General features: G+C 39.5%; 1 protein-coding gene across 5 annotated transcripts in view; it reads right to left on the bottom strand.

Annotated features, from left to right (window-relative positions):
- The window catches only part of cep162 (centrosomal protein 162), a 134,007-nt gene that overhangs the window by 35,601 nt on the left and 71,339 nt on the right, over window positions 1-27,067 (bottom strand). For all 5 annotated transcript variants that reach the window (XM_072250260.1, XM_072250263.1, XM_072250258.1 and 2 more), the window contains 3 exons: window positions 14,458-14,589; window positions 12,507-12,619; window positions 11,588-11,702 (listed from right to left, as the gene is read on the bottom strand). In XM_072250260.1, coding sequence (XP_072106361.1) covers window positions 11,588-11,702; window positions 12,507-12,619; window positions 14,458-14,589 — 360 coding nt within the window. The remainder of the gene's footprint in view (window positions 1-11,587; window positions 11,703-12,506; window positions 12,620-14,457; window positions 14,590-27,067) is intronic.

The following is a 27,067-nucleotide window of genomic DNA, read 5'->3' as shown; positions in this document are numbered from 1 at the left end:
ACAGCATACCCACCACGTTCAGCAGAACAACACAAGCAACAACCACCACAACCAAAAAAACAGCAGCAAAACAAGCCTCTTTCCCACCCACTCACACACTAACAGGCTGCCAAATTCAACACAGGCTGTCTCCGGGCCTCCAACCCTTGGCCCTGGTCTCTCAGACATCGGGTCTCCAACCTTCAGCTCCAGGCTTGAAGTCAGATCTTTGGACAAGCTGACTCAGGGGCTTTGACCTTTAGGACTCAGCCTCCAGGCAAGTCAACCCAGGGGCTTTGAAATTCGTGCCTCGACCTCAGGAGTTATTAACTTTGATCTTCAACCTTCAGGCTTCACTGACCTGTGGGTATCGATTCCAGAACTTGTTGTTCATGGACTTTGACTTTCGGGCCTTGACCTCCGACCTTGCAGGGACCTCTGACACTGAGACATACTGGTCTTTGTCTTTAGCACCTGCTGACCCAACATCTCTCCACAAGGGTTGTTGTCCTTTGACCGTGGAGTGCTCCGACTTGGACTCAAGAGCTCTTCCTCCTGAATCTTCATTTACTATCCCGGACTTTTAACTTTCCCTCATTCCTGTTCCCAAACCCGAACCTCCAACTCTCGCTGCTGTCCCCAAAACATCCCTATAAACCTTGAAAACAATTACATTTGAATCATAACCTTGACAGACAATTGTACCTCGATGACACCTTGACTTCCACGATATATATAGAACTGTGCAAAAGTCTTAGGCACCCTAGATTTTGTATATACAAGCAACACACATAAAAGATGCTGGTGAACGCAGCAGGCCAGGCAGTATCTCTAGGAAGAGGTACAGTTGACGTTTTGGGCCGAGACCCTTCGTCAGGACTAACTGAAAGAAGAGTTAGTAAGAGATTTGAAAGTGGGAGGGGGAAATCCAAAATGATGGGAGAAGACAGGAGGGGGAGGGATGGAGCTAAGAGCTGGACAGTTGATTGGCAAAAGGGATATGAGAGGATCATGGGGCAGGAGGCCTAGGGAGAAAGAAAAGGAGGGGGGGTTGAAACCAGAGGATGGGCAAGGGGTATAGTCAGAGGGACAGAGGGAGAAAAAGGAGAGAAAGAGAGAAAGAATGTGTGTATATAAATAAATAACGGATGGGGTACGAGGGGGAGGTGGGGCATTAGCAGAAGTTTGAGAAGTCAATGTTCATGCCATCAGGTTGGAGGCTACCCAGACGGAATATAAGGTGTTGTTCCTCCAACCTGAGTGTGGCTTCATTTTTACAGTAGAGGAGGCCGTGGATAGACATATCAGAATGGGAATGGGACGTGGAATTAAAATGTGTGGCCACTGGAAGATCCTGCTTTCTCTGGTGGACAGAACGTAGGTGTTCAGCGAAACGATCTCCCAGTCTGTGTCGGGTCTCGCCAATATATAGAAGGCCACATCGGGAGCACCGAACGTGGTATATCACCCCAGCCGACTCACAGGTGAAGTGTTGCCTCACCTGGAAGGACCGTCTGGGACCCTGAATGGTAGTGAGGGAGGAAGTGTAAGGGCATGTGTAGCACTTGTTCCGCTTACAAGGATAAGTGCCAGGAGGGAGATCGGTGGGGAGGGATGGGGGGGACGAATGGACAAGGGAGTCGCGTAGGGAGCGATCCCTGCGGAAAGCTGGAGGGGGGGGCAGGGAAAGATGTGCTTAGTGGTGGGATCCCGTTGGAGGTGGCGGAAGTTACGGAGAATATGCTGGACCCGGAGGCTGGTCGGGTGGTAGGTGAGGACCAGGGGAACCCTATTCCTAGTGGGGTGGCAGGAGGATGGAGTGAGAGCAAATGTGTGTGAAATGGGGGGAGATGCATTTGAGAGCAGAGTTGATGGTAGAAGACCTTTCTTTAAAAAAGGAGGACATCTCCTTCGTCCTGGAATGAAAAGCCTCATCCTGAGAGCCCTAAAATGAAAAGCGTCATCCTGAAAGCCCGGAATGAAAAGCCTCATCCTGAGAGCCCCACCTCCCCCTCGTACCCTATCCGTTATTTATTTATATACACACATTCTTTTTCTCTCTCTGTCCCCCTCACTATACCCCTTGCCCATTCTCTGGTTTTCCCCCCTCCCCCTTTTCTTTCTCCCTAGGCCCCCTATCTCATGATCCTCTCATATCCCTTTTCCCAATCAATTGCCCAGCTCTTGGCTCCATCCCTCCCCCTCCTGTCTTCTCCTATCATTTCGGATCTCCCCCTCCCTCTCCCATTTTCAAATCTCTTACTAGCTCTTCTTTCAGTTAGTCCTGACGAAGGGTCTCGGCCCGAAACGTCGACTGTACCTCTTCCTAGAGATGCTGCCTGGCCTGCTGTGTTCACCAGCAACTTTTATGTGTGTTGCTTCAAATTCCAGCATCTGCAGATTTCCTCGTGTTTGCGTTTTGTATATACATTTTGTTTTAGATGTTTATTTTTAGTCTTCTGCATTAGTGTCAGTAGAAAAGAACAGATTTTAGATGCCAAACATTCGTTTTCCCAAAAATTAAATGTTAGAGAATTGCTTAAATTTCGTTAATGAAAGTAACATATTAAGTAAAGACCACTTTTCAAAGAAAAACTTGATTACCTTTGTAGATATTTAGCCAAATACACGATTAAACAAAGATAACAAACAGCTGCTAATGATCAATGACATTATGAGTTGACTGAACTAAAGAAACGGGTGTAGAAAGAATCAAACTGGGCGAAGGAAAACCAAACTAAAAGGTAGCGTATGGCAGATGTAACAGTTTAACCTTCAAATAATTTCTTGTACCATGGCAAGAGTGAGCATAGCAACAAGACACAAGGTGGTCATCCTTAATCAGCAAGGTCTCTCTCAAGCAGAAATTTTGCAGCAGACAGGAGTTTCAAGGTGTGCTGACCACACTCTTCTGAAGAAGTACAAAGAAACAGGCAAGGTTGAGGACCAGAAAGGCAGCGGAAACAGTTCAGCAGACAAGAGAAACATCAAACTAACATCCTTTCTAAATTGGAAAAAGTCCAGCACTGCTATTAACTCACAGACACCAATGGAACCCAAGTACAGCCCTCTACAGTCTGAAGAAGTCCTGTCAAAAGTGGTCTTCATGGAAGAGTTGCTGCTAAAAAGCCATTCTTCTGGGACTTCTGGTAAGATGGCGATAGGTTAATCGCTTAAAATTGTCTCTCCGTTTCATTTCTTACCTCCGAACTTCTTATCTTCCTTTTTCTATTCCAGACTGCTAATTTTTTTTGTTCTCCTACCTGCCTGTGAATACATCTGTCTTACAATGGCTTTCAAGCCCTCTAAAGCTGGGAAAAAGGAAGTCTCTGTGACTGCCTTTGGCTCCTCTGCTGACATTATCGCCATTCTGGACCAGAACCGTCAAGAGATTATATCTGAATTTAAGTCTTCCTTCAATTGTTGGAGTCAAAATTGGATCAGATCAATTCCAAAGTGGAGGAACATGCTGTTAGTCTTTCTCACCCTGACTCAGAAACTGGAGATTTAAAATGTCGTGTTCAGCAGCTGGAAACCATTTGTTCTAATTTGAGTGAGAATAACACCAAGTTATCATCAAAAATAGCTGATCTCGAAGGTCGGAGCAGAAGGAACAACCTACGTATCCTCAGTCTGCCAGAGGCTATCGAAAGCAGAGCTCCTGTTGAATTTTTTTCCTCTTTACTTTGTGAGGTTTTTGGGAAAGATACTCTTCCGAATTTACCTGAGTTAGACAGAGCCCACCATTCTCCCTGCCGTTACGACTTCTTCAGACTAGATCTGATTATTTAAAATGGCTGATTACTATTTTTTTTTTCTCTCCTTGGTTTTTACTTTATCTTTGTTTTCCTTTTAAATTTAATTTTTAAATTACTGAAAATGGTTTAACTCTGCTATAAGAAGTTCAGAAATTTTTCAAAAGTCTCCTTGCTATTGTGTCTCCTTCAGACTTGATTTGATTATTTAAAATGGCCGATTGGTCCTTTTTATCCTCTTTCTTTGTTTTCTTTTAAATTTTTTTTAATTACTGTATTTTTCTTCTTCGCAGCTATGGTAATCTGGATTACTATTTCAAATTAAATCTAATACTTTTTGATAGTACTGTTTTCTTTTTTTTCTTTATGTACAATTTTAATTCCAAGTGCATAAGCTCTCTGTTTTTTTTAAACTGTTATTTAAATAGAGCTCATGAAGCTATACAGAAACTGAAAGTTGGGGTTAGGGGCAGTTTTTTTTCTGAAGAGTTTGCTGCTGTTCTTTGATAGCTTTCTTACTTTGGGTTCTGGGGTGGGGGGGGGAGTGATTCCTAGTGCCAAAACTATCTAAACAACCCTTAGTTATCCTTTGTTATTCAGGACTTACTTTTGTCCTGATTTTCTTGTTTTTTTACTTCTGCCCCAGAGCTGTTATTAGAATATTTGTCCATATTTATGCCTACTACCCTATTTCTTTTTTTATATGACAATGGTTAGCCCGTTGAATCTTATAAACTGGAATGTTAAGGGATTGAACCATCCTGTTAAAAGAAGGAAGGTGTTTTCACATCTCAAGCAGCTCAAAGCTGACATTGCTTTTTTGCAATACATATTCGTAGTTTTGATAACTCTCGCCTTATGTCCAGGTGGGTGGAACAGCACTTCCATTCTGCTTTTCCGGCTAAAGCAAGGGGGGGTTTCAATTCTTATTAACCAGAATGTTCCCTTTGAGCTTCACAACAAACTTTCGCATACAAATGGTAGTTTTATTATTGTCCCTGGGAAATTGTATAATAATAGGGTAGTCTTGGCTAACTTCTATGCTCCCAATTCAGATGATATGGATTTTTTTGACGTTTTTTTTCTTGATTACCTGAGCTTATATTTCATCATATTGGGTGGTGATTTCAATTGTTGGTTAGATCCAGTATTGGATCGATCCTCTTCTGTTTCTAGACACCCTAGTAAATCTGCTTTATCTATTCACTCTTTCCTTTCTAATTATGGTGTTTCTGATGTGTGGTGTTTTTTCCATCCTACTGAGAGAGATTATTCCTTTTTTGCACATTTTTCATCATACTTTTACTAGAATTGATTATTTCTTAATGGATAATCAGCTGATTCCATCTATTCGCTCTTGCGACTATCAGAGTATAGTGATTTCAGATCATGCCCCAGTTACCCTGTCCATAAATTTCCCTGGTTTTCCTTAAATGAACAGACATTGGCATTTTAATCCGACCTCGTTGTTGGATAATGAGTTTGTAAAACTTATGAAGGACCAGATAACTTTTTTTTAAAGTACTAACATGTTATCTGAAATCTCATCCCAGGTCGTCTGGGATGCCATGAAAGCATATTTGAGGGGTGAAATAATTTCATATACTGTGAATCTGAAAAGAAAGACCTATTTAGAGCATTTAGACTTGACTGGTCAAATTAAAGCAACAGACCAATTATATGCCCAGACCAAAAATCCTGAATTGTGTAAGAAAAGAGTAGAACTTCAAACTAAGTTTGACCTCATCTCTGCTCGGCCAGTTGAACGCCAACTTCTTGAAAGTAAGAGCTGATTTTATATTCATGGGGGTAAGTCCGGTTAGCTTTTAGTTAACCAACTAAGATGCTCTAAAGCTAAACAACAAATCACAAAAATTCGAATGGGAAATAGGAACATTATTTCAAATCATTCTGATATCAATGACACATTTAAGAACTATTATTCTCGACTTTATACTTCTGAATCTTTAAATGAGAATATCTTGGTTGAGCATTTTTTAAATAGTTTAAATATTCCTTCGCTCTCTCCTGACTTTAAAGCAAAACTTAATGAACCATTATCATTAGAGGAAATATCATCTGCCATCTCCGTATTACAGTTGGGTAAATCTCCCGGACCTGATGGCTTTTCAGCAGAATTTTATAAATCATTTTCTTCACTGCTTTCGTATCAATTATTTTTAGTTCTATCTGATTCGTTTAAGCATGGTAAATTGCCTGCATCATTTAATGAGGCATGTATCATTCTTTTAGCCAAAAAAGGTAAAGATCTGACAGAGTGTTCTTCATATAGGCCAATTTCTTTATTAAATGTTGACGTAAAATTTTGGCTAAAGTTTTGGCTCGTAGATTAGAAAACATTATACCCTCTATTATTTCTGAAGATCAAACTGGTTTTTATCAAAAATTGCCTTCCTTTTTTAATATACGGCACTTATTTAATATCTTATATTCACCCTCAACTGGGACTCCTGAATGTGTTATTTCTCTTGATGTGGAGAAAGCATTCGATCGCGTCGAGTGGAATTACCTTTTTGCGGTTTTAGAAAAATTTGATTTTGGACAAAGTTTTACTACATGGATTAAATTGCTATATTCATGGTCCACCGCTTCTGTTTTGACCAACTCTCAGCTATCCCAGTCTTCCAGTCTTAAACGCGGCACTCGTCAAGGTTGCCCTTTAAATCCCTTACTCTTCGATTTGGCTATAGAGCCAATGGTTGTTGCATTTCGTAGCTGTGCTGAAGTGATGGGGATTTTGAGGGGAGGTGTTGAGCTTAGTTTCCCTTTATGCTGACAATCTTTTACTTTTTATATCAAACCCGACTACCTCCTTCACCCTCAATGTTTTCACTTCTTAATAAATTTAGCCAATTTTCTGGTTATAAACTTAATTTACATAAGAGTGAACTCTTTCCAATCAACAGAGAAGCACAAGCTTTAGTATTCCATGACCTCCCTTTTAAAGTAGTTAACAATCAATTCACAGTAACAAGGAACTTCAAGAATCTTTTTTGAGAAAATTTTACCAATCTTCTAAACTCTACGAAACAGAGTTAGACAAGGGTGATCACTGTGTCAATGTCTCTTGTAGGTCGTATTAATGTTATTAAAATGTATATCCTTCCTAAGTTTTTGTATCTATTTCAGCCTTTACCAATTTTTATTTCTAAAGCTTTTCTCGATGGGTTAGATTCTATAATTTCGTCTTATCTATGGAAGGGTAAACGGCCTAGACTTAATAAAGCTCATTTTCAAAAATCTAAAAAGGAAGGTGGTATGGCCTTGCCTAATTTTCGTTTATATTATTGGGCAGCCAATATTTGTTGTCTTATTTTTTGATCTTTCTACCATAATAAGTCTGACTGCCCAAAATGGGTGGCAATGGCTAAGGATCTTTCCATTTCTGCACTTCTCGGTTCCGCACTTCTTTGTCATTTGCCGAGATTTATTGTTAATCCTCCTATCAGACATACTTTAAGAATGTGGGCTCAGTTCAGTAAATTTAATAGTCTTCATGGTTTTTCTCTCTGTAGCCCTATTTTACACAATCATCTTTTCCTACCTTCTATGCGGGATTCAAAATTTTATGACTGGTACAGGAAGGGTATTAGGCGCTTTGAAGATCTTTTCATAGATAATCGTTTTGCAACTTTTCAACAATTGTCTGTAAAGTTTTATCTACTTAATACTCATTTCTTTAGATATCTTCAAATTCGACATTTCATTAACCCTTTGATATCAAACTTTCCTGAGATAGCCGAGAAAAATGTTCTGGATTTGTTTCTTTGCATCAATCCATTGGGTAAAGGCTTAGTTTCTGCTATTCAGGATAAGTTAGTGATTTTGAGGCGGCCCCTTCCGATAAAATTAGAACTACCTGAGAACAAGATCTAAATATCTCCTTATCTGATGTGGTTTGGGATTTAATTCTTAACTTAGTCAACTCAACCTCTCTATGTGCTCGCCACTGCCTTTTGCAGTTTAAGGTTGTACACAGGGCTCACATGTCTAAAACCAAATTATCGCAGTTTTATCCTGGCATCAGTTCTGTCTGTGATAAATGTAGAGGGGCTGAGGCTTCCCTTATTCATACGTATTGGACATGTCCTAGTCTAGAGAAATTCTGGAGAGTTTTTTCAACCCTATCTCATATTCTTAATTGCCATTTAGAACCTAACTCTCTGGTTGCTCTTTTTGGCACCTTGGGTGATGTAAATTTGCACTCGAGTCCGACTATCTTTTTCCTCTCTCTTGGCTAGATGGTTGGTTCTCCTTTGGTGGAAAGATGCCACCCCACCCACTCACACTCAATGGCTTAGTGATATTATGGCCTGTTTAGACCTCAAAAAGATTAATTATTCACTTCTCAATTCGGACATAAAGTTTCATAAGGTGTGGGGGACCTTTTCTTGAATATTTTCATAATTCTTCTTTAGGGTAAGTTTATCCTTTTTTTTGTATGCTACAATCCCTTACTTTCAGCTTTTTTTTTGTAAGTTAACTGTTTTCTTTTGTTGTGAATTACATTATACTTTTGGTAGATGGCATTATACTTTCTTTTTTTCCTATATATATTTACAGTTCTCTGAGGTTGAATGCTCTGATTGATTTTTTTGTCTTTTATATGCAAAATGGTTGGCCTGGGTTTTTCCTTTTCAGTGGGAGGTTAGGGTGGATACTAATTTTACATAATTCTCTTTTAGGTGTTTTTTTTCTTATTGTTATCAATTATTTGTTTGTTTCGCACTGTATAAATCTCCATTTTGTTGTAGGGTTTTCTCTCTGCAGTTTCTTGTAGAAATGCATAAAAAATTAATTTAAAAAAAGCCGTTCTTATTTGGAAAGAGATTAACCCTCCTATTGTATTTCATTGGTTTTCACAATCTATGGTATGTTTGAATTTGGAAAAAATTAGAAGTGCAGTTTATGACCCTTCTACTAGATTTGAAAAAACTTGGAGGCCATTCATTCAGCATTTTCATTTGATGTAATTTGACAATTTCCAAACTTGTTTTATTTCTCTGTACTGTTGGTTGAGAGGAATGGAGTCGTCGACACTAAGGTTTTCTTTTTTCCCATTTTCAAGTTGTTAGTATTGCCCAAGTCTTTTAGTTTAGTTGCCTAATTCTGTTTATTTTAGTTTTTTTTTGAAATGGGGTTTGCTTTTTTTCTTTTTCATGATTTTTCTTCAGTTTTTTTTTGCTTTGTATTATTCATTGTTATTCTACACGATTGGGAGCTTTGTCATTTTAAGTGTAACAATGTATCTCCTACCACTTATATTTTTGCTTTATGTTTTCATTTCATGAAATTAATAAAAAGATTGAAAAAGAAAAAAAGCCATTCTTCTGAAGTGGAAACAAAGCCGACAGCAGCATCTACACACAAAAATACAAACTTGTATAAGGATGGGGTGCTGAATAATGCAGCAAGTGCTCTGGACTGACGAGTCAAAATTTGAAAATTTGAGCTCAAAAAGAAGCAGTTTATCTGTAGAACTGGAAAGTACTACATGGATGAGTGTCTGCAGCCAACAGTGAAGCACAGCGGAGGTTTCCTACAGGTCTAGGACTACATTTCCACAAATATTGTTGGTGATCCGGTCAGAATTAATGCTGAGAAGTACAAGTAGATTCTTTTCCATCACACAGTACTATTAGGAAGGTGGCTGATTGGTCCCAACTTCATTCTGCAGCAGAAAAATGACCTTAACACACGGCCAAGGTCATAAAGAACTACCTTCAGTGAAAAGAACAAGAAGAAGAACAAGGAGTTCTGCAACAGATGACACAGCCTCCACAGAGACCTGATCTCAACATCATCAAGTCTGTCCGGGATTACCTGGAGAGTCAGAAGCAAGCCAGACAGCCAAAATCTGTAAAAGGGCTGTGTGGCAAGTTCTCAAAGATGCTTGAAATGACTAGACTATTTTCTTATAAAACTGCACAACAGTGTATCTAAGAGAATTGACACAGTTTTAAAAGTCACACCAAATAATGATTTGGTTTAGCTTTCTACTGGTTACTGTTCTTTATAGTGATTGTTTTGATATTTAGAAATTTTTCATTATTTTTGAAAGCATCTTTGCTTTACAGAATTTTTTTTTTAACACGTGCCTAAGACTTTTGCACAATACTATATATCAGTGATAATAACCTTGATTCTGATTCAAGAAAGTGATTAAGTTGTTACAATCAAGTAAGACACATTGCCAACGATGAGTAGTGAGTTATGAGTGGGTGACAGAACAGAAATAAAACTAATTCGGAGGTTTATTTATGTTTCCTGTTATGCAAGGAAACAAAATGCTGGGTTAACAAAAACAAAAGGAGTACATTAAGTCAAAATTATCCACAACATGTACAATGAAAAACAACTGGATTCTTAAAAAGGTGGCAGAGAAGAATAGTGAGAGAGCTTTAAATAATTTTATAACATGTCCTATTATTAAAGTTGTCCAATGGTAAATTTAAGTAGGGGTTGAAATGCAAATTACTCAGCTGTTCAGAGACAAACTGCCCTCTTATACACCATTTCAAATTATTAAGGCAATTCACGTGAACATTTGACTATTTGGTGTGAAAAGAAATTTCTTTTTTTTTTGGATACACATTTCTATGAAAAAATGGAGATACATTGTCATATGAAAAGCGTTTGGTGGCTTTGGGCCTGTATTCACTGGAATTCAGAAGAATGTGGGGTGACCTCATTGAAACCCATTGAATGGTGAAAGGCCTTGATAGAATGGATGTAAAAAGGATGTTTCCTATGGTGGAAGAGTCTAAGACTAGATGACACAGTCTCAAAATATAGGGGTGACTTTTAGAAAAGAGATGAGCACATGTTTCTTTAGCCAAAGAGTGCTGAATCTGTGGAATTCTTTGCCACAGACAACTGTGAAAGCCAAGTCTTTAAGTATATTTAAGGCAGAGGTTGATACATTCTTGATTACTCAGGGCATAAAGGGATACGGGGAGAAAGCACAAGATTGGGGCTGAGAGGAAAATTGGATCAGCAGTAATGAAATGGCGGAGTAGACTCGATGGGTCAAGTGGCCTAATTCTGCTCCCATATCTTATGGTATGTATCTCAGAGTTAAGCCTCTTCCTTTGTAACTGGTTCCATTGCTTTTTCAGATCATTTTATTGAAATCATTCATAGTGACACTTAATGCACTATAAAATATACTGTTCGTAGATTAAATAATGTTAAACTAAAATTTTTATCACATTCCACTGTGCAAGAAAATCAAAATTGTGTCAGTTTCTTTTACATTTTCACTTCTTTTCAATTTGTTTTGCAAAAGATTGAAATATAAATGAATTTTTTAAATAGTCTGAAGATTAAGTGTATATTAATTTTGCATCAATAGATAAAAAACTGCCCATTTTCATATACAGAATGACGTAATGATACAGAAGATCAGTTACTACAGTTTTACTGCTCTTTTACATCAACATTGATTGGAGGTCATTTATACAACATATAAATCCAAAAGGTAAAGAATGCATTACTACCTGACTCTAATGGATGGAAATCTGATGTACAAATTATGCCCATCCTTGTTTGGAGTATGATTTTTGGCATTTCCATCAAATGGCTTGGGTACCATTTGACTGATTAAGGAATATTCTCTCCACTGTAAATTTCAGTAGCTGCTTTCTATTGCTACTTTGGTGTTCAACTGCCATATGGATGTTCAGAGCTAGTAGAGCAATGGTTTATTAATTATTAAATAATGTGAAAAAATTAAAAACTGAGAGCACCAGATTATTTCATGCAATTTGAATGTTATAAATAAAGCACTAGCCTTACACTTTAAATAGATAAGCTTCATGGTAACTACTTACCTGTGATGCCTTCAACTGCGAAAGCAAGTCAGCAATATTCTGATTTTTAATTTCCTCAGATGACTGTATATCATGGATTGATGCTTGCTTCATATTAGTATTCTTCATCTGCTCTCTAATTAAAAAAAAGCAAAACAAAAAAAATCCACATCTGACCTCAAACATTTTAAATACAGTTAAATCTATTTTTGTAACTAGTGACAATTTAAAATGTGTTAGTACACTCAAAGGCACATGAAGATTTCATCGGTAGTGGTAGGGTGGGGGGAGGGAGGGGATGGCAATGGTGGAATCATGCACTGTGAAGCTGCAGAGGGTTGTAAATTTAGTCAGCTCCATCTTGGGTACTAACCTACAAAGTACCCAGGACATCTTTAACAAGCGGTGTCTCAGAAAGGCTGTGTCCATTATTAAGGACCTCCAGCTCGCAGGGCATATTCTTTTCTCACTGCTACCATCAGGCAGGAGGTACAGAAGCCTGAAAGCACACACTCAGCAACTTAGGAACAACTTCTTCCCCTCTGCCATCCGTTTCCTAAATGGACGTTGAACCCGTCCATTTTAGCTCACTTTTTTAATATACAATTATTTTTGTTTTTTGCACGATTTTAATCTATTCAATACATGTAATATTGTAAATTGACTTATTTTTCTTCTTCTTCCATATTATGTATTGCATTGAACTGCTGCTGCTAAGTTAACAATTTCATGACACGTGTCTGTGATAATAAACCTGATTCTGATTCTAAAATTGTGCCTATATGTCCTCAGTATCAACCATGTTTAGGAATGAGATATTTCATAAAAGTATTTGGCATTATCCAAATAAAATTTTACAATACGTGGTTATCAATGACTGTATTAAATTAGGAACACCGATGTAGACTTGTAGTTTTTAGAAAACAATTTAAAGTCTTACTTCAATTGTCGTATTTCAGTCATCAAGTGACGGGATTCTGTGAACATCTTCTCTTCATTTCTTTTATTAACCATCTGAAGCTCTTTCACCTGTGTGTAAAGTCTTTCATTTTCCTGAAATAATAAATATTCTTAAATGAGCTAGCGAAACAGATTAATTTTACAGCAAGAAATATTGAGTTCGCTCTTAGATGGTTACCCATTGAAAGAGCCGCACATATAGACTACAAGTCAAAGCAAAATATTGCAGATGTTGGAAATCAAAACTTAAAATGGAAGATGCTGAAAACATTCAAAATCAGACAGAACATGCGGAAAGGCAAAAATAGAGTTAATATTTCTGACTGGAAATAATCAGGAGCAAACAATAGAGAAAGGCAGTTCTCTAGAAACAATTCTGGAGTTAAGGCAAATTGTGAGAAGAAACAAAGACAAGCCATGCAGTGGAGGATAGTCAAATTACTTGGCAAAATACAGAATGGATGGCAAAAGGAGATGATAATAAAACAAAAACATAAAAAGGTGCACACAGATTACAGCATAAAAGGCACAACAGGAAGGAAGCAATGAAAAGCCAGCAATAAAAGCCTTCCATAGTTCCCAGTAGAAGACTGGCAGACACCCAGATGCTGATGATTTTGCCAGCGGTGTATCAGAATCAGATATGTTATTAATAACTTAAACAACATAAAGTTTGTTGTCTGGTGGCAGCAGCATAATACAAAGATGTAAAATGATCAATTTTAAAAAATGGTGTAGAAAAGAATAACTAGGTAGTGTTCATAGGTTAATGGGCTGTTCAGAAATTTGATGGCAGAGAAGAAGGACCTATTTTTGAATCACTGAGGACGAGTCTTCAGGCTCCTGTAACTCTTCCATGATGATAGTAATGAGAGGACGGCATGTCCTAGATGGTGAGGATCCTTAATGACAGATGCTGCCTTCTTGAGACACTGCTTCTTGAAGATTTCTTCAGTGGTAGGGAGGATTGTGCCTGTGATGGAGCTGGTAGAATCTACAACCCTCTTGCGACCCATACCAGGCTCTGATGCAACTGATCAGAATGCTCTTCACCGTACATTAATAGAAATTTGTAAGTGTCTGGTAATACACCAAAGTCTCCTCAAATTCCTAATGAAGTAGAGTCACTAGTGTTCCTTCTAGTTTAGTGCATCAAAGTTTTGGGCCCAGGATAGATCTGCAGAGATGTTGACACCAAGGAACATGACCTCTGGCCTCTCAATGGCAAATGGAGAGTGTTCTCTCAACTTCCCCTTCCTGAAGTCCATAATCAACTACTTAGTCTTGCTGACACTGAATGTGAAGTTGTTGTTATATTACTCAATTATTTCTCCTCTTTGCCATCTGACATTCTACGAACAACAGTGGTGTCATCTGTGAATTTATAGATGGGGTTTGTCCTGTGCTTAGTCACAGTCATGAGTGTAGAGAGTAGGAGCAGTGAGCTAAACATACATTCTTGAGGCATGACTGTGTTGATTGGCAGTGGAGAGGAGATGTTATTACCGATACAATCTGCCTGCAGTTTCCCGGTAAGGAAATCGATTATGGATGAAGTACTCCAATCACAGTAAATATAAGAAATACGATAGAATCAATGAAAGACCACACCAACCAGGATGGACAAGCAATGTGCAAAAAAAACCCAAAATATCAATGGGAAAGTAAAAGCAATGACCAAATTTGTGTAATGTGTAATGTAAAATTCAAAACAAACAATTAGAAAAGGATTTTAAAAATTCTGACCGATTAGGAGTACAACATAACAGCTACAGCAAAAGATCAGTTTTGCAAGCTAAATAAGCAAGACTTTGATAATCAAGTTAAAGCAAAGAAAGATTTCAATAATTTTAACCGTATAACTTTTCCATAAGAACACAAACAAATCACCAATTCATCATTCAAACAGAAGACAAAGCAACACCAAATACCTGATGGTAGCCTCGAATAATAGTTTCTTGTTCCTGAACTTCCTTTTCAATTAACTTGAGTTTTTCTTCAGTCACAGGATCCAATGTGCCTCCAATTATTATTTTTTTCCTGCTTGTTTGCAAGCTGCACAGCTTTTTGGAAAAAAAAACAGATTACAAAAATAAATAATAAAGGGGGTAGAAATTTGTCCCTTTTCATTTGAGCTAATGGAGCCTAAAGAGCATCTCAGAATATTGAAGTTGTCATGTGTGTCACTCGTAAGTTTGAAACATAAAATATAATTGGTTTGCTTAATTTAAGGAAACTTGGTCTTATCAGTACATTTTTGGTAGACTAGCACTATCATCAAGTTAGGATACCAATTTCTGTTCAAGATACATTCCTAGAGGCTACAAAATGCCTATAGCAGAGCTTTTTAACTGAGGTTCCACGGAACCCAGGGTTCCACAAGAGGTTGCTAGGGGTTCTGCAAAAGGTTGTGATAAGGAAAATAAACATTTTTTTTTAAACTTTGTGCATTGCGCAATGTTAGCGCTCGCAGCGGTGAGCAGTGTCTGAGCAATCTTGTTACAGGTCTCTCACCCCAGTACAGCAGTGCGCAGTGGGACCATATTCACTTGGTTGAGTCCACTCTCAGTTTTTGATGCAAGATAGGTATAGGGGAGGCTGTTGATAATTGGTGGGCACTGTAATGGACGGAGTGGAGAACGGTAGGCTGATGGTGAGTGCTTTGCTGTGGAGGGCAGGATGGTAGGCTGAGGATGAGTGCAACACAACTGGCAGGTGTGCTCACAGATTTTTTAATCTCTCTCTCCCCCAGTGTAGAGTGCTTCAAATTATCCACTGTAACAAAAAAGACCAACGTAACATGACTGAACGACTGGCATCTGGTTGCACTCACCTCAAAAATAAGCAAATGCTTTGAGAGGCTGGTCAAGGACTACATCTGCAGCATGCTGGACCCCTACAATTCGCCTACCGACACAACCAATCAAGAGACAACGCAAAAGCCACTGCTCTAAATACTGTTCTTACACATCTAGAGAAGAAGGGCGCTTATGTGAGAATGCTGTACTTGGCCTACAGTTCAGCATTCAATACGATAATTCCATCCAGGCTCATCAGGAAGCTCAGAGACCTGAGCCTTGTGCAGCTGGATTGTGTACATCTTGTCAGATCGCCGGCAGGTGGTAACAGTGGGCTCCCTCACCTCCACCCCTCTGACTCTCAACACAGATGGTTCAGGAAGTTTGGTATGGGGCCCCCAAATCCCAAGAACTTCCTGTAGGGCACAATTGAGAGCATCCTGACTAGCTGCATCACTGTCTTTTATGGGAACTGACCTGCCTTAATTGCAGAATTCTTCAGAGTGGTGCGGACAGCCCAGCACATCTGCAGTGAACGTCCCATGATTCAGGACATTTACGAAGACAGGTGTGAAAAAAGGGCCTGAAGGATCCAACCATAATCCCAAACCCAACCATAATCTGTTCCAGCTGCTACCATGCGGGAAACAGTACCACAGCACAAAAGCCAGGACCAACAGGCTCCAGGACAGCTTCTTCCACCAGACCATCAGACTGATTAACTCATGCTGATTTGAATGTATGTCTATGTTACATTTACTGTTCTATTTGTTATAAATTATTATAAATTAATGTGATTGCACATTGCACATTTAGACGGAGACGTGATACACAGATTTTTACTCATGTACGTGAAGGATGTAAGAAATAAAGTCAATTCAATTCAACAAAAGGTCTGTCTTGGAGAAGCAGTGTTGGCATCTGTATTGATGGTGCTCTATCAATGCTTGGCTCCATGAGAAGTTTTGTTTCTCTTATAAACCAAAATTCTGACATTCTCACACACTGCTTCAAAATTGTCAATAAATTTTCATGTTATAAATGGAGTTATTACAATCAGGTTACAACCTTTATTTAAATTAAATCTACCGAGCCTACTTTTAGAAAAATTTAAACCCATTTTTGCTTAAGCCGTTATTTAAAAGAAATTTATTATGCTTGCCTTATGAGTTTTTAAAATTTATGAAAGGGAAAGAGAGAGATTAAGTTCAACAAAGGTAAGCTTATCTTAACTACTCATTAGCTAAGTTCTTTTGGGCACAGAGCTCAGAAAAAGCAATGCAACAGACTTTTAACACCATAAATTGGCAAGTTGGTTTGTTATGTCTCCCCTCTCATTGTGAAACAGGGACACATCTTTTCCCCTTATTAGGAAGACAGATAGGTTGTCGTATGTTTAACTACCGGGTAAACGAGTAGTCTTTGGGGTACTGCAAGTTTGTGTCTTTATCGATGCTTTGCTGCACGCTTGAGTGCTTGGTGAAGGGTGCAAATGCTGTTTTTGCTGGTCGGGGGGGGTCGGTGCTTTGTTGCTGCTTATGCATGGGAGGGGGAAGCAGGGGGGGCTTTGGGGTTCTAACATTTAACTGTCATTCAGGGGGACTCCTCTGTTTATGTGGATGTTTGCAAAGAAAAAGAATTTCAAGATGTATATTGTATACATTTCTCTGACATTAAATGTACCTATTGAAACCTATTATTTTCTAAGAAAGGTTGGCTAATATTTCATTATCTACTCAAACCAGCATTGACAATTATTTTTGGATTGTTATATCTACAACTTACTGATCATACTAACATACCGTGAGCTGTAAATATAATAATTTTTATGCAGGGGTTCCCTGAGACCTGAAAATTATTTCAAGGGTTCCTCCAGGGCATAAAGGTTGAGAAAGGCTGGCCTGTAGTGTCAAATCCATCCCTATAAACACAAGTATTGATAGAACAAAATAGAAAATATGAATATCCAAGAGAAAATACCACTTGTTTGTGGTACCCGTGAAACACGCAATTAGAACAAACAATGACTTGATTGGCTTGCACTACAGGTCCTAGATATCCATTGCATGGTTGTGTGTGTACTTGAAGTTGGGGACGTTAACAATACAACATCTAATTAATTAGAAGGTGCTAAGCACCAGATGAATAAAATACATCTATTACTTCTAAACTGTAAATAGTCCAGTTTATCCAGACCAGGATTTCCCTATTACACTATCCCTGCCCTGAGCAAGCCAAACCATACGTGGATTAATACAAACTAGTTAGAAACATAGAAACCTACAGCACATTGCAGGCTCTTCAGCCACAATGTTGTGCTGATCACGTAACCTACTCTAGAAACTGCCCAGAATTTCCCTACCGCATAGCCCTCTATTTTTCTGAGCTCCATGTACCCATGTAAGAGTCTCTTAAAAGACCTTATCGTATCTGCCTCTACCACCTTTGCTGGCAATGCATTCCATGGACCCACCACTCTCTGTGTGAAAAACTTACCTCTGACATTCCCCTTGTACCTACTTCCAAGCGCCTTAAAACTATGCCTCCTCGTGTTAGCCATTGCAGCTCTGGGAAAAAGCCTCTGGCTATCCACATGATCAATGCCTCTCATCATCTTATACACCTCTTATCCTCCATCATTCCAAGGAGAAAAGGCCAAGTTCACTCAACCTATTCTCATAAGACAGGTTCTCCAATCCAGGCAACATTTTTGTATATCTCCTCTGTACTCTGTCCATAGTATCCACATCCTTCCTGTAATAAGGTGACCAGATCTGAACACAGTATTCCAAGTGGGATCTAACTAAGGTCTTATATAGCTGTAACATTATCTCACGGTTCTTCAACTCAGTCCCACAGCTGATGAAGGCCAACACACCATACACCTTCTTAACGACACTATCAACCTGCGCAGCAGATTTGAACGTCCAATGGACATGGACCTCGAGATCTCACTGATCCTCCACTTTGCCAAGTCTTACCATTAATATTATATTCTGTCTTCAAAGCGGACCTATCAAAATGAACCACTCTGCAGTTATTTGGGTTGAACTCCATCTGCCACTTCTCAGCCCAGTTCTGCATCTTATCAATGTCATGCTGTAACCTCTGACAACCCTCCAGACCATCCACAACAACTCCAACTTTTGTGTTATCAGCAAACTTACTAACCCACCCTTCTACTCCCTCATCCAGGTCATTTATATAAATCACAAAGAGGAGGGGTCCCAGAACAGATCTCTGAGGAACATCACTGGTCACCGACCTCCATGCAGAATACGAACCATCTACAATTATCCTTTGCCTTCTGTGGGCAAGCCAGTTCTGGATCCACAAGACAATGTCTCCTTGGATCCCATGCTTCGTTACTTTCTGAATGAGTCTCACACGGGAACCTTATCAAATGCCTTACTGAAATCCATATACACTACATCCACCTCTTTACCCTCATCAATGTGTTTTGTTACATCTACGTGTTATGACTACATATGAGCAATGAGATTTGAGTGAGAGTGAACAGACTCAGCCACACCACACATCATCTGGACCACTTCCTGCTATTCCTGTGTGCAGCAATCAGGCCCAATAGCTCGTGTTGTCAAAAGCTTTTTTTAAGCTCCATATAGATGTCTCTTAAAATCAAAGCCAATTAAAAAGTGGAAATAGAAATAATTTTAAAAAGAACCATTTTCAAAAGATCAATAATTAAGCTTTAAATAAATGAACAAAAGTATTGAATAACATAGAGCACCCTTCAAGCTCTTACGTTTTCAATCATTAATCCAAAATGAATAACTAGCTGGCATAAAGATGAGAGCATGCTATGAATAACTAGCTGGCATAAAGATGAGAGCATGCTTATGGTGTATATCCAGGCTCCCAGCTCAGCATGACAGAGCTTTGCTCCTGACAGAACAGGAAGTTGGGACAACACTGATCTATATACTTTCAAATCAAACTATGGACTGATTTGGCCTAATGGAAGTTAAAGACCAAATCCCCACTATTCAAAGAGTAGCAAGGGCTTGGCATTAATCCACACCATGTTCTTTACCAAAACACACATAAAAAAGATGTCAAATCATTCATGTTGTAGTATAGGGATTCTTGTGGCACAATATGAAATCCTCATTTTCCTGCACAGCAAGCACTTAAATTTCAAAATAATTCATTAAATAACAAACACAGACATTTGTCAGAGGTGTAAAGAGATAAAAGTTATTGCTTATTTTCCAGGCAACCGAAATAAATAAAATAATGTATGCTCTTCTTTCCCATAGGACAAGGGAACAGCCAGTACGTTTTGCAAATACGACATTATGGTGAGAATAACTCAGCATCCAGTCTCATCTCTTGGAGAGGCAATTGCAACAGCCCACATTATGTGGCACAATTTAATTCTCATTTTAGAAAAAATATGTCATTAAGTTTCAGAAAGTAAGCTAACACTATTTCTTCATACAGTGGCATGCAAAGGTTTGGGCACCCCAGTCAAAATTTCTGTTGCTGTGAAACTAAGCGAGTAAAAGATGACCTGATTTCCAAAAGGCATAAAGTTAAAGATGACACATTTCTTTAATATTTTATGCAAGATTACTTTTTTTTATTTCCATCTTTTACAATTTCAAAATAACAAAAAAGGAAAAGGGCCCGAAGCAAAAGTTTGGGCACCCTGCATGGTCAGTACTTAGTAACACCCCATTTGGCAAGTATCACAGCTTGTAAACGCTTTCTGTAGCCAGCTAAGAGTCTTTCAATTCTTGTTTGGGGGGGTTTCGCCCATTCTTCCTTGCAAAAGGCTTCTAGTTCTGTGAGATTCCTGGGCCGTCTTGCATGCACTGCTCTTTGAGGTCTATCCACAGATTCTCAATGATGTTTAGGTCAGGGGACTGTGAGGGCCATGGCAAAACCTTCAGCTTGCGCCTCTTGAGGTAGTCTATTGTGGATTTTGAGGTGTGTTTAGGTTCATTATCCTGTTGTAGAAGCCATCCTCTTTTCATCTTCAGCTTTTATTTTTAAACAGATGGTGTGATGTTTGCTTCCAGAATTTGCTGGTATTTAATTGAATTCATTCTTCTCTCTACCAGTGAAATGTTCCCCGTGCCACTGGCTGCAACACAAGCCCAAAGCATGATCGATCCACCTCCGTGCTTAACAGTTGGAGAGGTGTTCTTTTCATGAAATTCTGCACCCTTTTTTCTCCAAACATACCTTTGCTCATTGCAGCCAAAAAGTTCTATTTTAACTTCATCAGTCCACAGGACTTGTTTCCAAAATGCATCAGACTTGTTTAGATGTTCCTTTGCAAACTTTTTTAAAAATACTTTATTTTCAAAATTCTCAAAAAAAACAATGAAATCAACAAGAACATACCAGCTCAGACATGTGAAACCTTTCTAGGTTTCGCTATCTTTGTCAAAATCTCCCCATTTTTCTTGCATCAGCTTTCTTTAAAGAATTGGTTAAATCCTTTGATGGATAGATCCAAGTTCAATCAAGTACTTCCGAACAAATCGGCTACCCTTATTAACTCTTTTATGACTGACTCTGGAATCTCAGAAATTTGGAGATTCTTACATCCGAATGAGAAAGAGTTCTCAATTTTTTTTCACATGTATATCAACACTATTCAAGAATTGACTATTTTTAAAAAATCAACTCTCGATTAATTCCTCTTGTTACTGGTTGCGAATATGATTCTATTGCTGTTTCTGACCATGCACCGTTGAAATTATTTATTAACTTAAGGGATACATTTACTAACTCTAGACAATGGCATTTTAATACCACTTTACTTCAAGATTCAGATTTTGCTAGGTTTATGGAGGAACAGATTAATTTCTTCTTTACAATGAATTCTATAGAGGATATTTCCTTTGGGATACTTTTAAAGCATATATTCGTGGACAAATTATTTCATATATTGCTGGATTAAAAAAGCGAACCAATAAGGAAATATTTAAACTGGTTGACAAGATTAAAGAAGTTGATAGGAAATATTCTATAGCTCCTAATCAGGAACTTTATAAACAGAAAGTTGAACTTCAAATGGAACATAATCTCTTATTATCATCTTCGATTGAAAGTCAATTAATCAAAACTAAGAGTCAATTTTATATACATGGTGATAAAACTGGGAAACTTAGCTAATCAATTGAAATCGGCCTTGGTTAAACAACAGATAGATTCGTAAACAAGATGGCACTTTGACAGTTGACCATGACAAGATTAATAAATCCTTTCAAGAATTCTATACTTCCTTATAGCAATCAGAATTTCCTGATGACTCTACTATAATGCATGAGTTTTTTTTTAAATTGGACTCCATAATATTGTCTTATATCTGGAATTATAAGAATCACAGGATTTCAAAAATTCATTTACAAAAGCCCAAGTCTGAAGGAGGGCTGGGATTACCTGTATTTAGACACTATTATTGGGCTGTCAATGCTAGGGCTTTAATGTTTTGGCAAGAGGGGGCTCCAGATAACCTCGCCCTGGGGCTCCCTTGTGGCTATGTATGGAGTCTAACTCTGTTGTCAATTCCTCCTTGCCAGCCATGCTGTTCTCTAAGTTAGAGAAGCCTGGGACTTCAGAAAGTTCGTGTTTTGTTTTGAAAAATTCCGTCAGAATTCTAAATCAGATTAGGAGCGTTCTGAGTTTACCAGAGACCTCTGTACAAACACCAATCTGCTTCAATCACTCCTTTCTACTCTCATGGTCAGATAAAATGCTTGGAGGGAGAAAGGTCTAGTTTCTATTGAAGACCTGTACATAGAGGGACAGTTTGTAACATTTAGTCTGCTGAAAGAGAAATCTGAGTTGCCTCATTCGCACTTTTTTTGTTACTTACAAATTAGACACTACATTCAATCTAAGATTTGTAATTTTGAAATCCTTCCAGGGAAACATATGTTTTTTGATATTTTAAAGAACCCTTCTGACTCCAGGCATCTCGTTTCTAAGTCTGTACGTTTGTTTGATAATTGCACTGTAGCGTTTACTGTGAAGATTAGACACGCCTGGAGAGAGGAGTTGGGCATTGAATTATCTGAAACCGCCTGGGATAAGTGTTTGTCTGTGATACAGGCTTGCTCTGATAACAGCAGGCACCAACTGATCCAGTTTAAAGTTGCCCACCGTCTCCATTACCCTAAACTTAGATTGCACAGGATATACCCTTTTGTCTTGCCAATGTGTGATAAATGCCAAGGGATGGAAGCCATGTTGTCACACACCTTTTGGTTTTGTCCATTACTGACTGGATTTTGGTCCAAAATATTCGACTGGTACTCAAAGGCCTATAAAAGATCCTTCCCCTTGGAAGCTGGTCTCGCTATATTTGGCTGCTCACAATCTACTATTTGTTTCCCTGCAGCCATACAGTAGTCTCTGATGCTGGGGATGATTGTTGCCAAAAGACTTATCTTGAGGGAATGGAATTCACCTTCTCCCCGTTCCTTTCGGAGATGGATGGTTGATATGATCTCAGATGGAGAAACAGATGGAGAAACTTAGGTTCTTGAGAACCAATTCAATTAAAAAATTTTCGGCTATCTGGGATCCATTTCTTGCCTACCTAGACGTGGCCAGGGGCAGATGAGCAATTTCCCCCCAGCTGATTTCCCACGGCCCTCATTTGAGAATTAATGTTTAGTATTTTTGAGCACTTTGTACAATAGGCATCCCTCTAATGTTATGTCTCTTTCTTTTTTCTTTGCAAACTTCTGACACTGAATTTTGTAGTGAGGATGCAGGAAAGGTTTTCTTCTGATGACTCTTCCATGAAGGTCATATTTGTGCAGGTGCTGCTGCACAGTAGAACAGTGCACCACCACTCCAGAGTCTGCTAAATCTTCCTGAAGGTCTTTTGCAGTCAAACGGGGGTTTGAATTTGCCTTTCCAGCAATCCAACAAGTAGTTCTCTCAGAAAGTTTTCTTGGTCTTTCAGACCTCACCGTTCCTGTTAACTGCTATTTCTTAATTACATTACGAACGAAGGAAACGGCTACCTGAAAATGCTTTGCTATCTTCTCATAGCCTTCTCCTGCTTTGTGGGCATCATTTATTTTAATTTTCAGTGTGCTAGGCAGCTGCTTAGAGGAGTCCATGGCTGCTGATTGTTGGGACAAGGTTTGAGGAGTCAGGGTATTTACAAAGCTTTGAACTTTGCATCACCTGGCCTTTTGTAACGATAAGCCCTAACAAGCTAATTAAAGTCTGAGACCTTGGTAAAAGTTATCTGGGAGCTCAGATCTCTTGGGATGCCCAAACTTTGGAATGGTGTTCCTTTCCTTTTTTTCACTCTAAAATTGTACAAAACAAAAATTATAATACACTAATTTCGATTAAAATCTTGAAAAGAATGTTTCACCTTTAACTTTATGACTTTTGGAGATCAGTTCATGTTCTACTCACTTAACTATTCACAGTAACAGAAATCTTGACCAGGGGTGCCCAAACTTTTGCACACCACTGAAGTTGCAGGGTGACATAATTGAAACACCTTGCCAAACAGAGGAGCATTTACACAAAAAGAATTGCAGCAGTTCAAGAATTTGGCTTATTTGATAGAAGGGAGACTCAAATTTAAGAACAATGGAAAAGATCTATGGAGAGATGACATCGATTATTTTTAAATGTAGTAAGCTGTTGTTATCTGGAGTCCATTGCCTGGAGGAGCAGTGGAGTAGCTTTCAAATTGGAATTGCATTTTGAAATGGAGAAAAATGCATGATTTATGAAACAGAATGGAAGGATTTGGAGCAGCCAAAGACAATCTGTTTAGCTTGAGCTAAAAACAGCAGAGGGAAAGTTATACAGTTGGGTTCATTCTATGGGTCAGTAATAAGTGGGAGAAATATACAGACTTAAATACACAATAAAATGACAGACTACTGCAAAATCTATAGTGAGTTAATAGCGGACATTATTGATTATCCAAACTAAACTTGGGATAACATTAATATTAGATTAGATTCAACTTTATTGTCATTGTGCCGAGTACAGATACAAAGCCAATGAAATGCATTTAGCATCTGACCAGAAATGCAAAGAATAGTATTATTTACAAAATAACTGCAAATTAAAAAAAGTGCTACAGCACACAAATATAAAAGTACTGAATTAGTACAATACGGATGCAATACTGCTTAGCGCTGTGATGAGAGGTTCAGCAGTGGCACCGCCTCAGGGAAGAAGCTCTTCCTGTGCCTGCTGGTGCAGGAGTGGAGGCTCCTGTAGTGCCTACCCAATGGGAGGAGAGTAAAAAGTCCATGGTTAGGGTGAGTTGCATCCCTGATAATGCTTTTTGCCCTGCCCAGGCAACGTTTATGGTAGATGTTCTCAATGGTAGGCAACTGCGTGCCGATAATCTGCTGGGCAGTTGTCACCACACGCTGGAGCGCTTTGTGGTCCGATATGGGACAATTGCCATACCACACTGAGATGCAGTTGGTGAGTATACTCTCAATGGTACAGCGGTAAAAGTCCGTCAGTATCCTGGGACAGAGGTGAGCTTTCTTCATGCTCCGCAGGAAATATTGCCATCATTAGGAACACGAACACTCTTGACTCGGAACAGAGGGAATTAACAACACTGGACAATAAGGATTTTGCTTCCTGAATAGTCTTGGATGTACCTTATAGATTTTGGGCTGCTGATCATGAAAATCAGCATGAAACTTCCCCATCACACACCATTTTTAAAGAACTGCCTATATTTGCTATTTCAATTCATGATTCATGTCAAATAAAATGTTTTCTATCTTGTCCAGGCATGCCTGGGCATGCTCAGCCAGGCAGATGCTGCATGGCAGGACAGGTTTTAGAAAGGCTATAAAAACCATGCTCACACCTTTCTATGTATTGCATTTACATGTATATCGGTATGTAATCATGTTGACGCGCATGCTCGACATGCATAGCATATTCTGTGTACTTATTATAATAATTACATTTTCAGGAGTATTTGTGATAGCAAAATGTCTCACCAATGTTGTAACAGCCGCAATACTTTCTGTTACACTTGTGGCAAGTAAATACTTAAATCTCCAAGATGGAGCATGGTTCTTCATTAAGAAAGCCTATCATTTCTACCTTGGGTGTAAAATTGGTGCTCAAGACAAAGCTTGGGCTCCTTATCCTCACATTTGTTGTGCAACATGTGTTAAGTCGATTTTAGAGCTTGGTTCAGAAGTCAATGCTGTTAGATGTCCTGACGACATGGCAAGAGCAGAGGATCATGTGACAGACTGCTACTTCTGTCTGACCAGTGGCTCTTGTTTCTCTGCTAAAAACAAGAAATTCATTGAATGTCTCTATCTCCCTTCAGCCATGACACCAATGCCGCATGACGATAGTCTTCCAGTACTCAAGCCACTAGTGACATGGAGTCTAGAGGAGGCAAAGGTGCCATGATGCACGAGCCAGGAATGGAAAAATGACAGATACTGATACAGATTTTGAACCGTTTACGCCAAGTAAGCCTTATCTGATAGCACAATCTGAGTTAAAAGACCTGGCCAGAAAGACCTTCTGAGGATCCAAGGTACTCACATTTTATTGACTCTGCCTCTCGCCGCTTCTCCCGTCGAGCTCTGAAGGCGACTCTCTCCACCATGAGGAGGTATTTGGTGTCCCTATCCCAGACCCTTCCACACCTTCCAGACACTTTCTTCGCTGTCCATAATAGTCCTACCCGTTATTTCATCCTCCGTCGGATCCATACTTGCAATCGCCACTTTTTTGACTTTGTCATGTTAGGCAAAGATCGCAAGATCCTACAACTGCGGACTCCAGAGCCTGCTGGCCCTGAAACTAGCAGGCATGAACTTCAGATTGCGGCTCCTGCCACTGATCTCGCCGGCTCCAACACCTCAGGGCATATTCAAAACCCGGACTCCAGCAACGACCATGGACACCTTCAAAGTCATTGTGCAACCACCAACTGCGACTCCAGCCTTGAACTCCAGGCCGGGTCTTTATGTGCTGCTATTGTGACTCCCGTCTCCCCTTCCCCCACCAATGCTCTGCAATCCCATCTCCCTCAGATTCCATCGTCAGCTCCTGGGTACTCAGAGGCTCCATCTTCCTCTCACCCCAACCCTCCCCTCTCCACTGACACCCCCAGCCTCCCCCCTCTGATCCCAGCTCTCATCCGTGCCGGGTCTTTACCATTCCCTCCGACCTTCAACTGTCGGAGGCAGAACGCTCTGTCCTCAGTACGGGCCTCACCTTTGTCCCCCTTCGCCCACACCTCAGCGAGTTCCGTGTTCGCCATGATGCGGAACTCTTCTTCCGCCGTCTCCGTCTCCAAGCCTACTTCTTCGGCAAGGACTCTTCCACCCCCACCGATGACCCTTTCTCCCGTCTTCAACCCTCCTCTTCTTCATGGTCACCCTGCTCTGGTCTTCTGCCTGCTCTGGATCTCTTTATTGCTAACTGCCGACGGGACATCAACCAGCTCGACTTCACCGCACCATGTTCCCATTCCAACCTTACTCCTTCCGAACACTCTGCTCTCCACTCCCTCCGCACTAATTCTAACCTTACTATTAAACACGCTGATAAGGGGGGTGCTGTTGTAGTCTGGCGTACTGACCTCTACCTTGCCGAGGCACAGCGACAACTCGCGGATACCTCCTATTTACTCCTCGATCGTGACTCCACTAAGGCGCACCAGGCCACTGTCTCCCACATCATCACCCACTTTATCCGCGCAGGGGATCTCCCATCCACTGCT

This window comes from Mobula birostris, chromosome 2 (genome assembly GCF_030028105.1).
Source record: "Mobula birostris isolate sMobBir1 chromosome 2, sMobBir1.hap1, whole genome shotgun sequence".
NCBI lineage: Eukaryota > Metazoa > Chordata > Chondrichthyes > Myliobatiformes > Myliobatidae > Mobula > Mobula birostris.
This window is presented reverse-complemented; position numbering and strand designations above follow the sequence as displayed.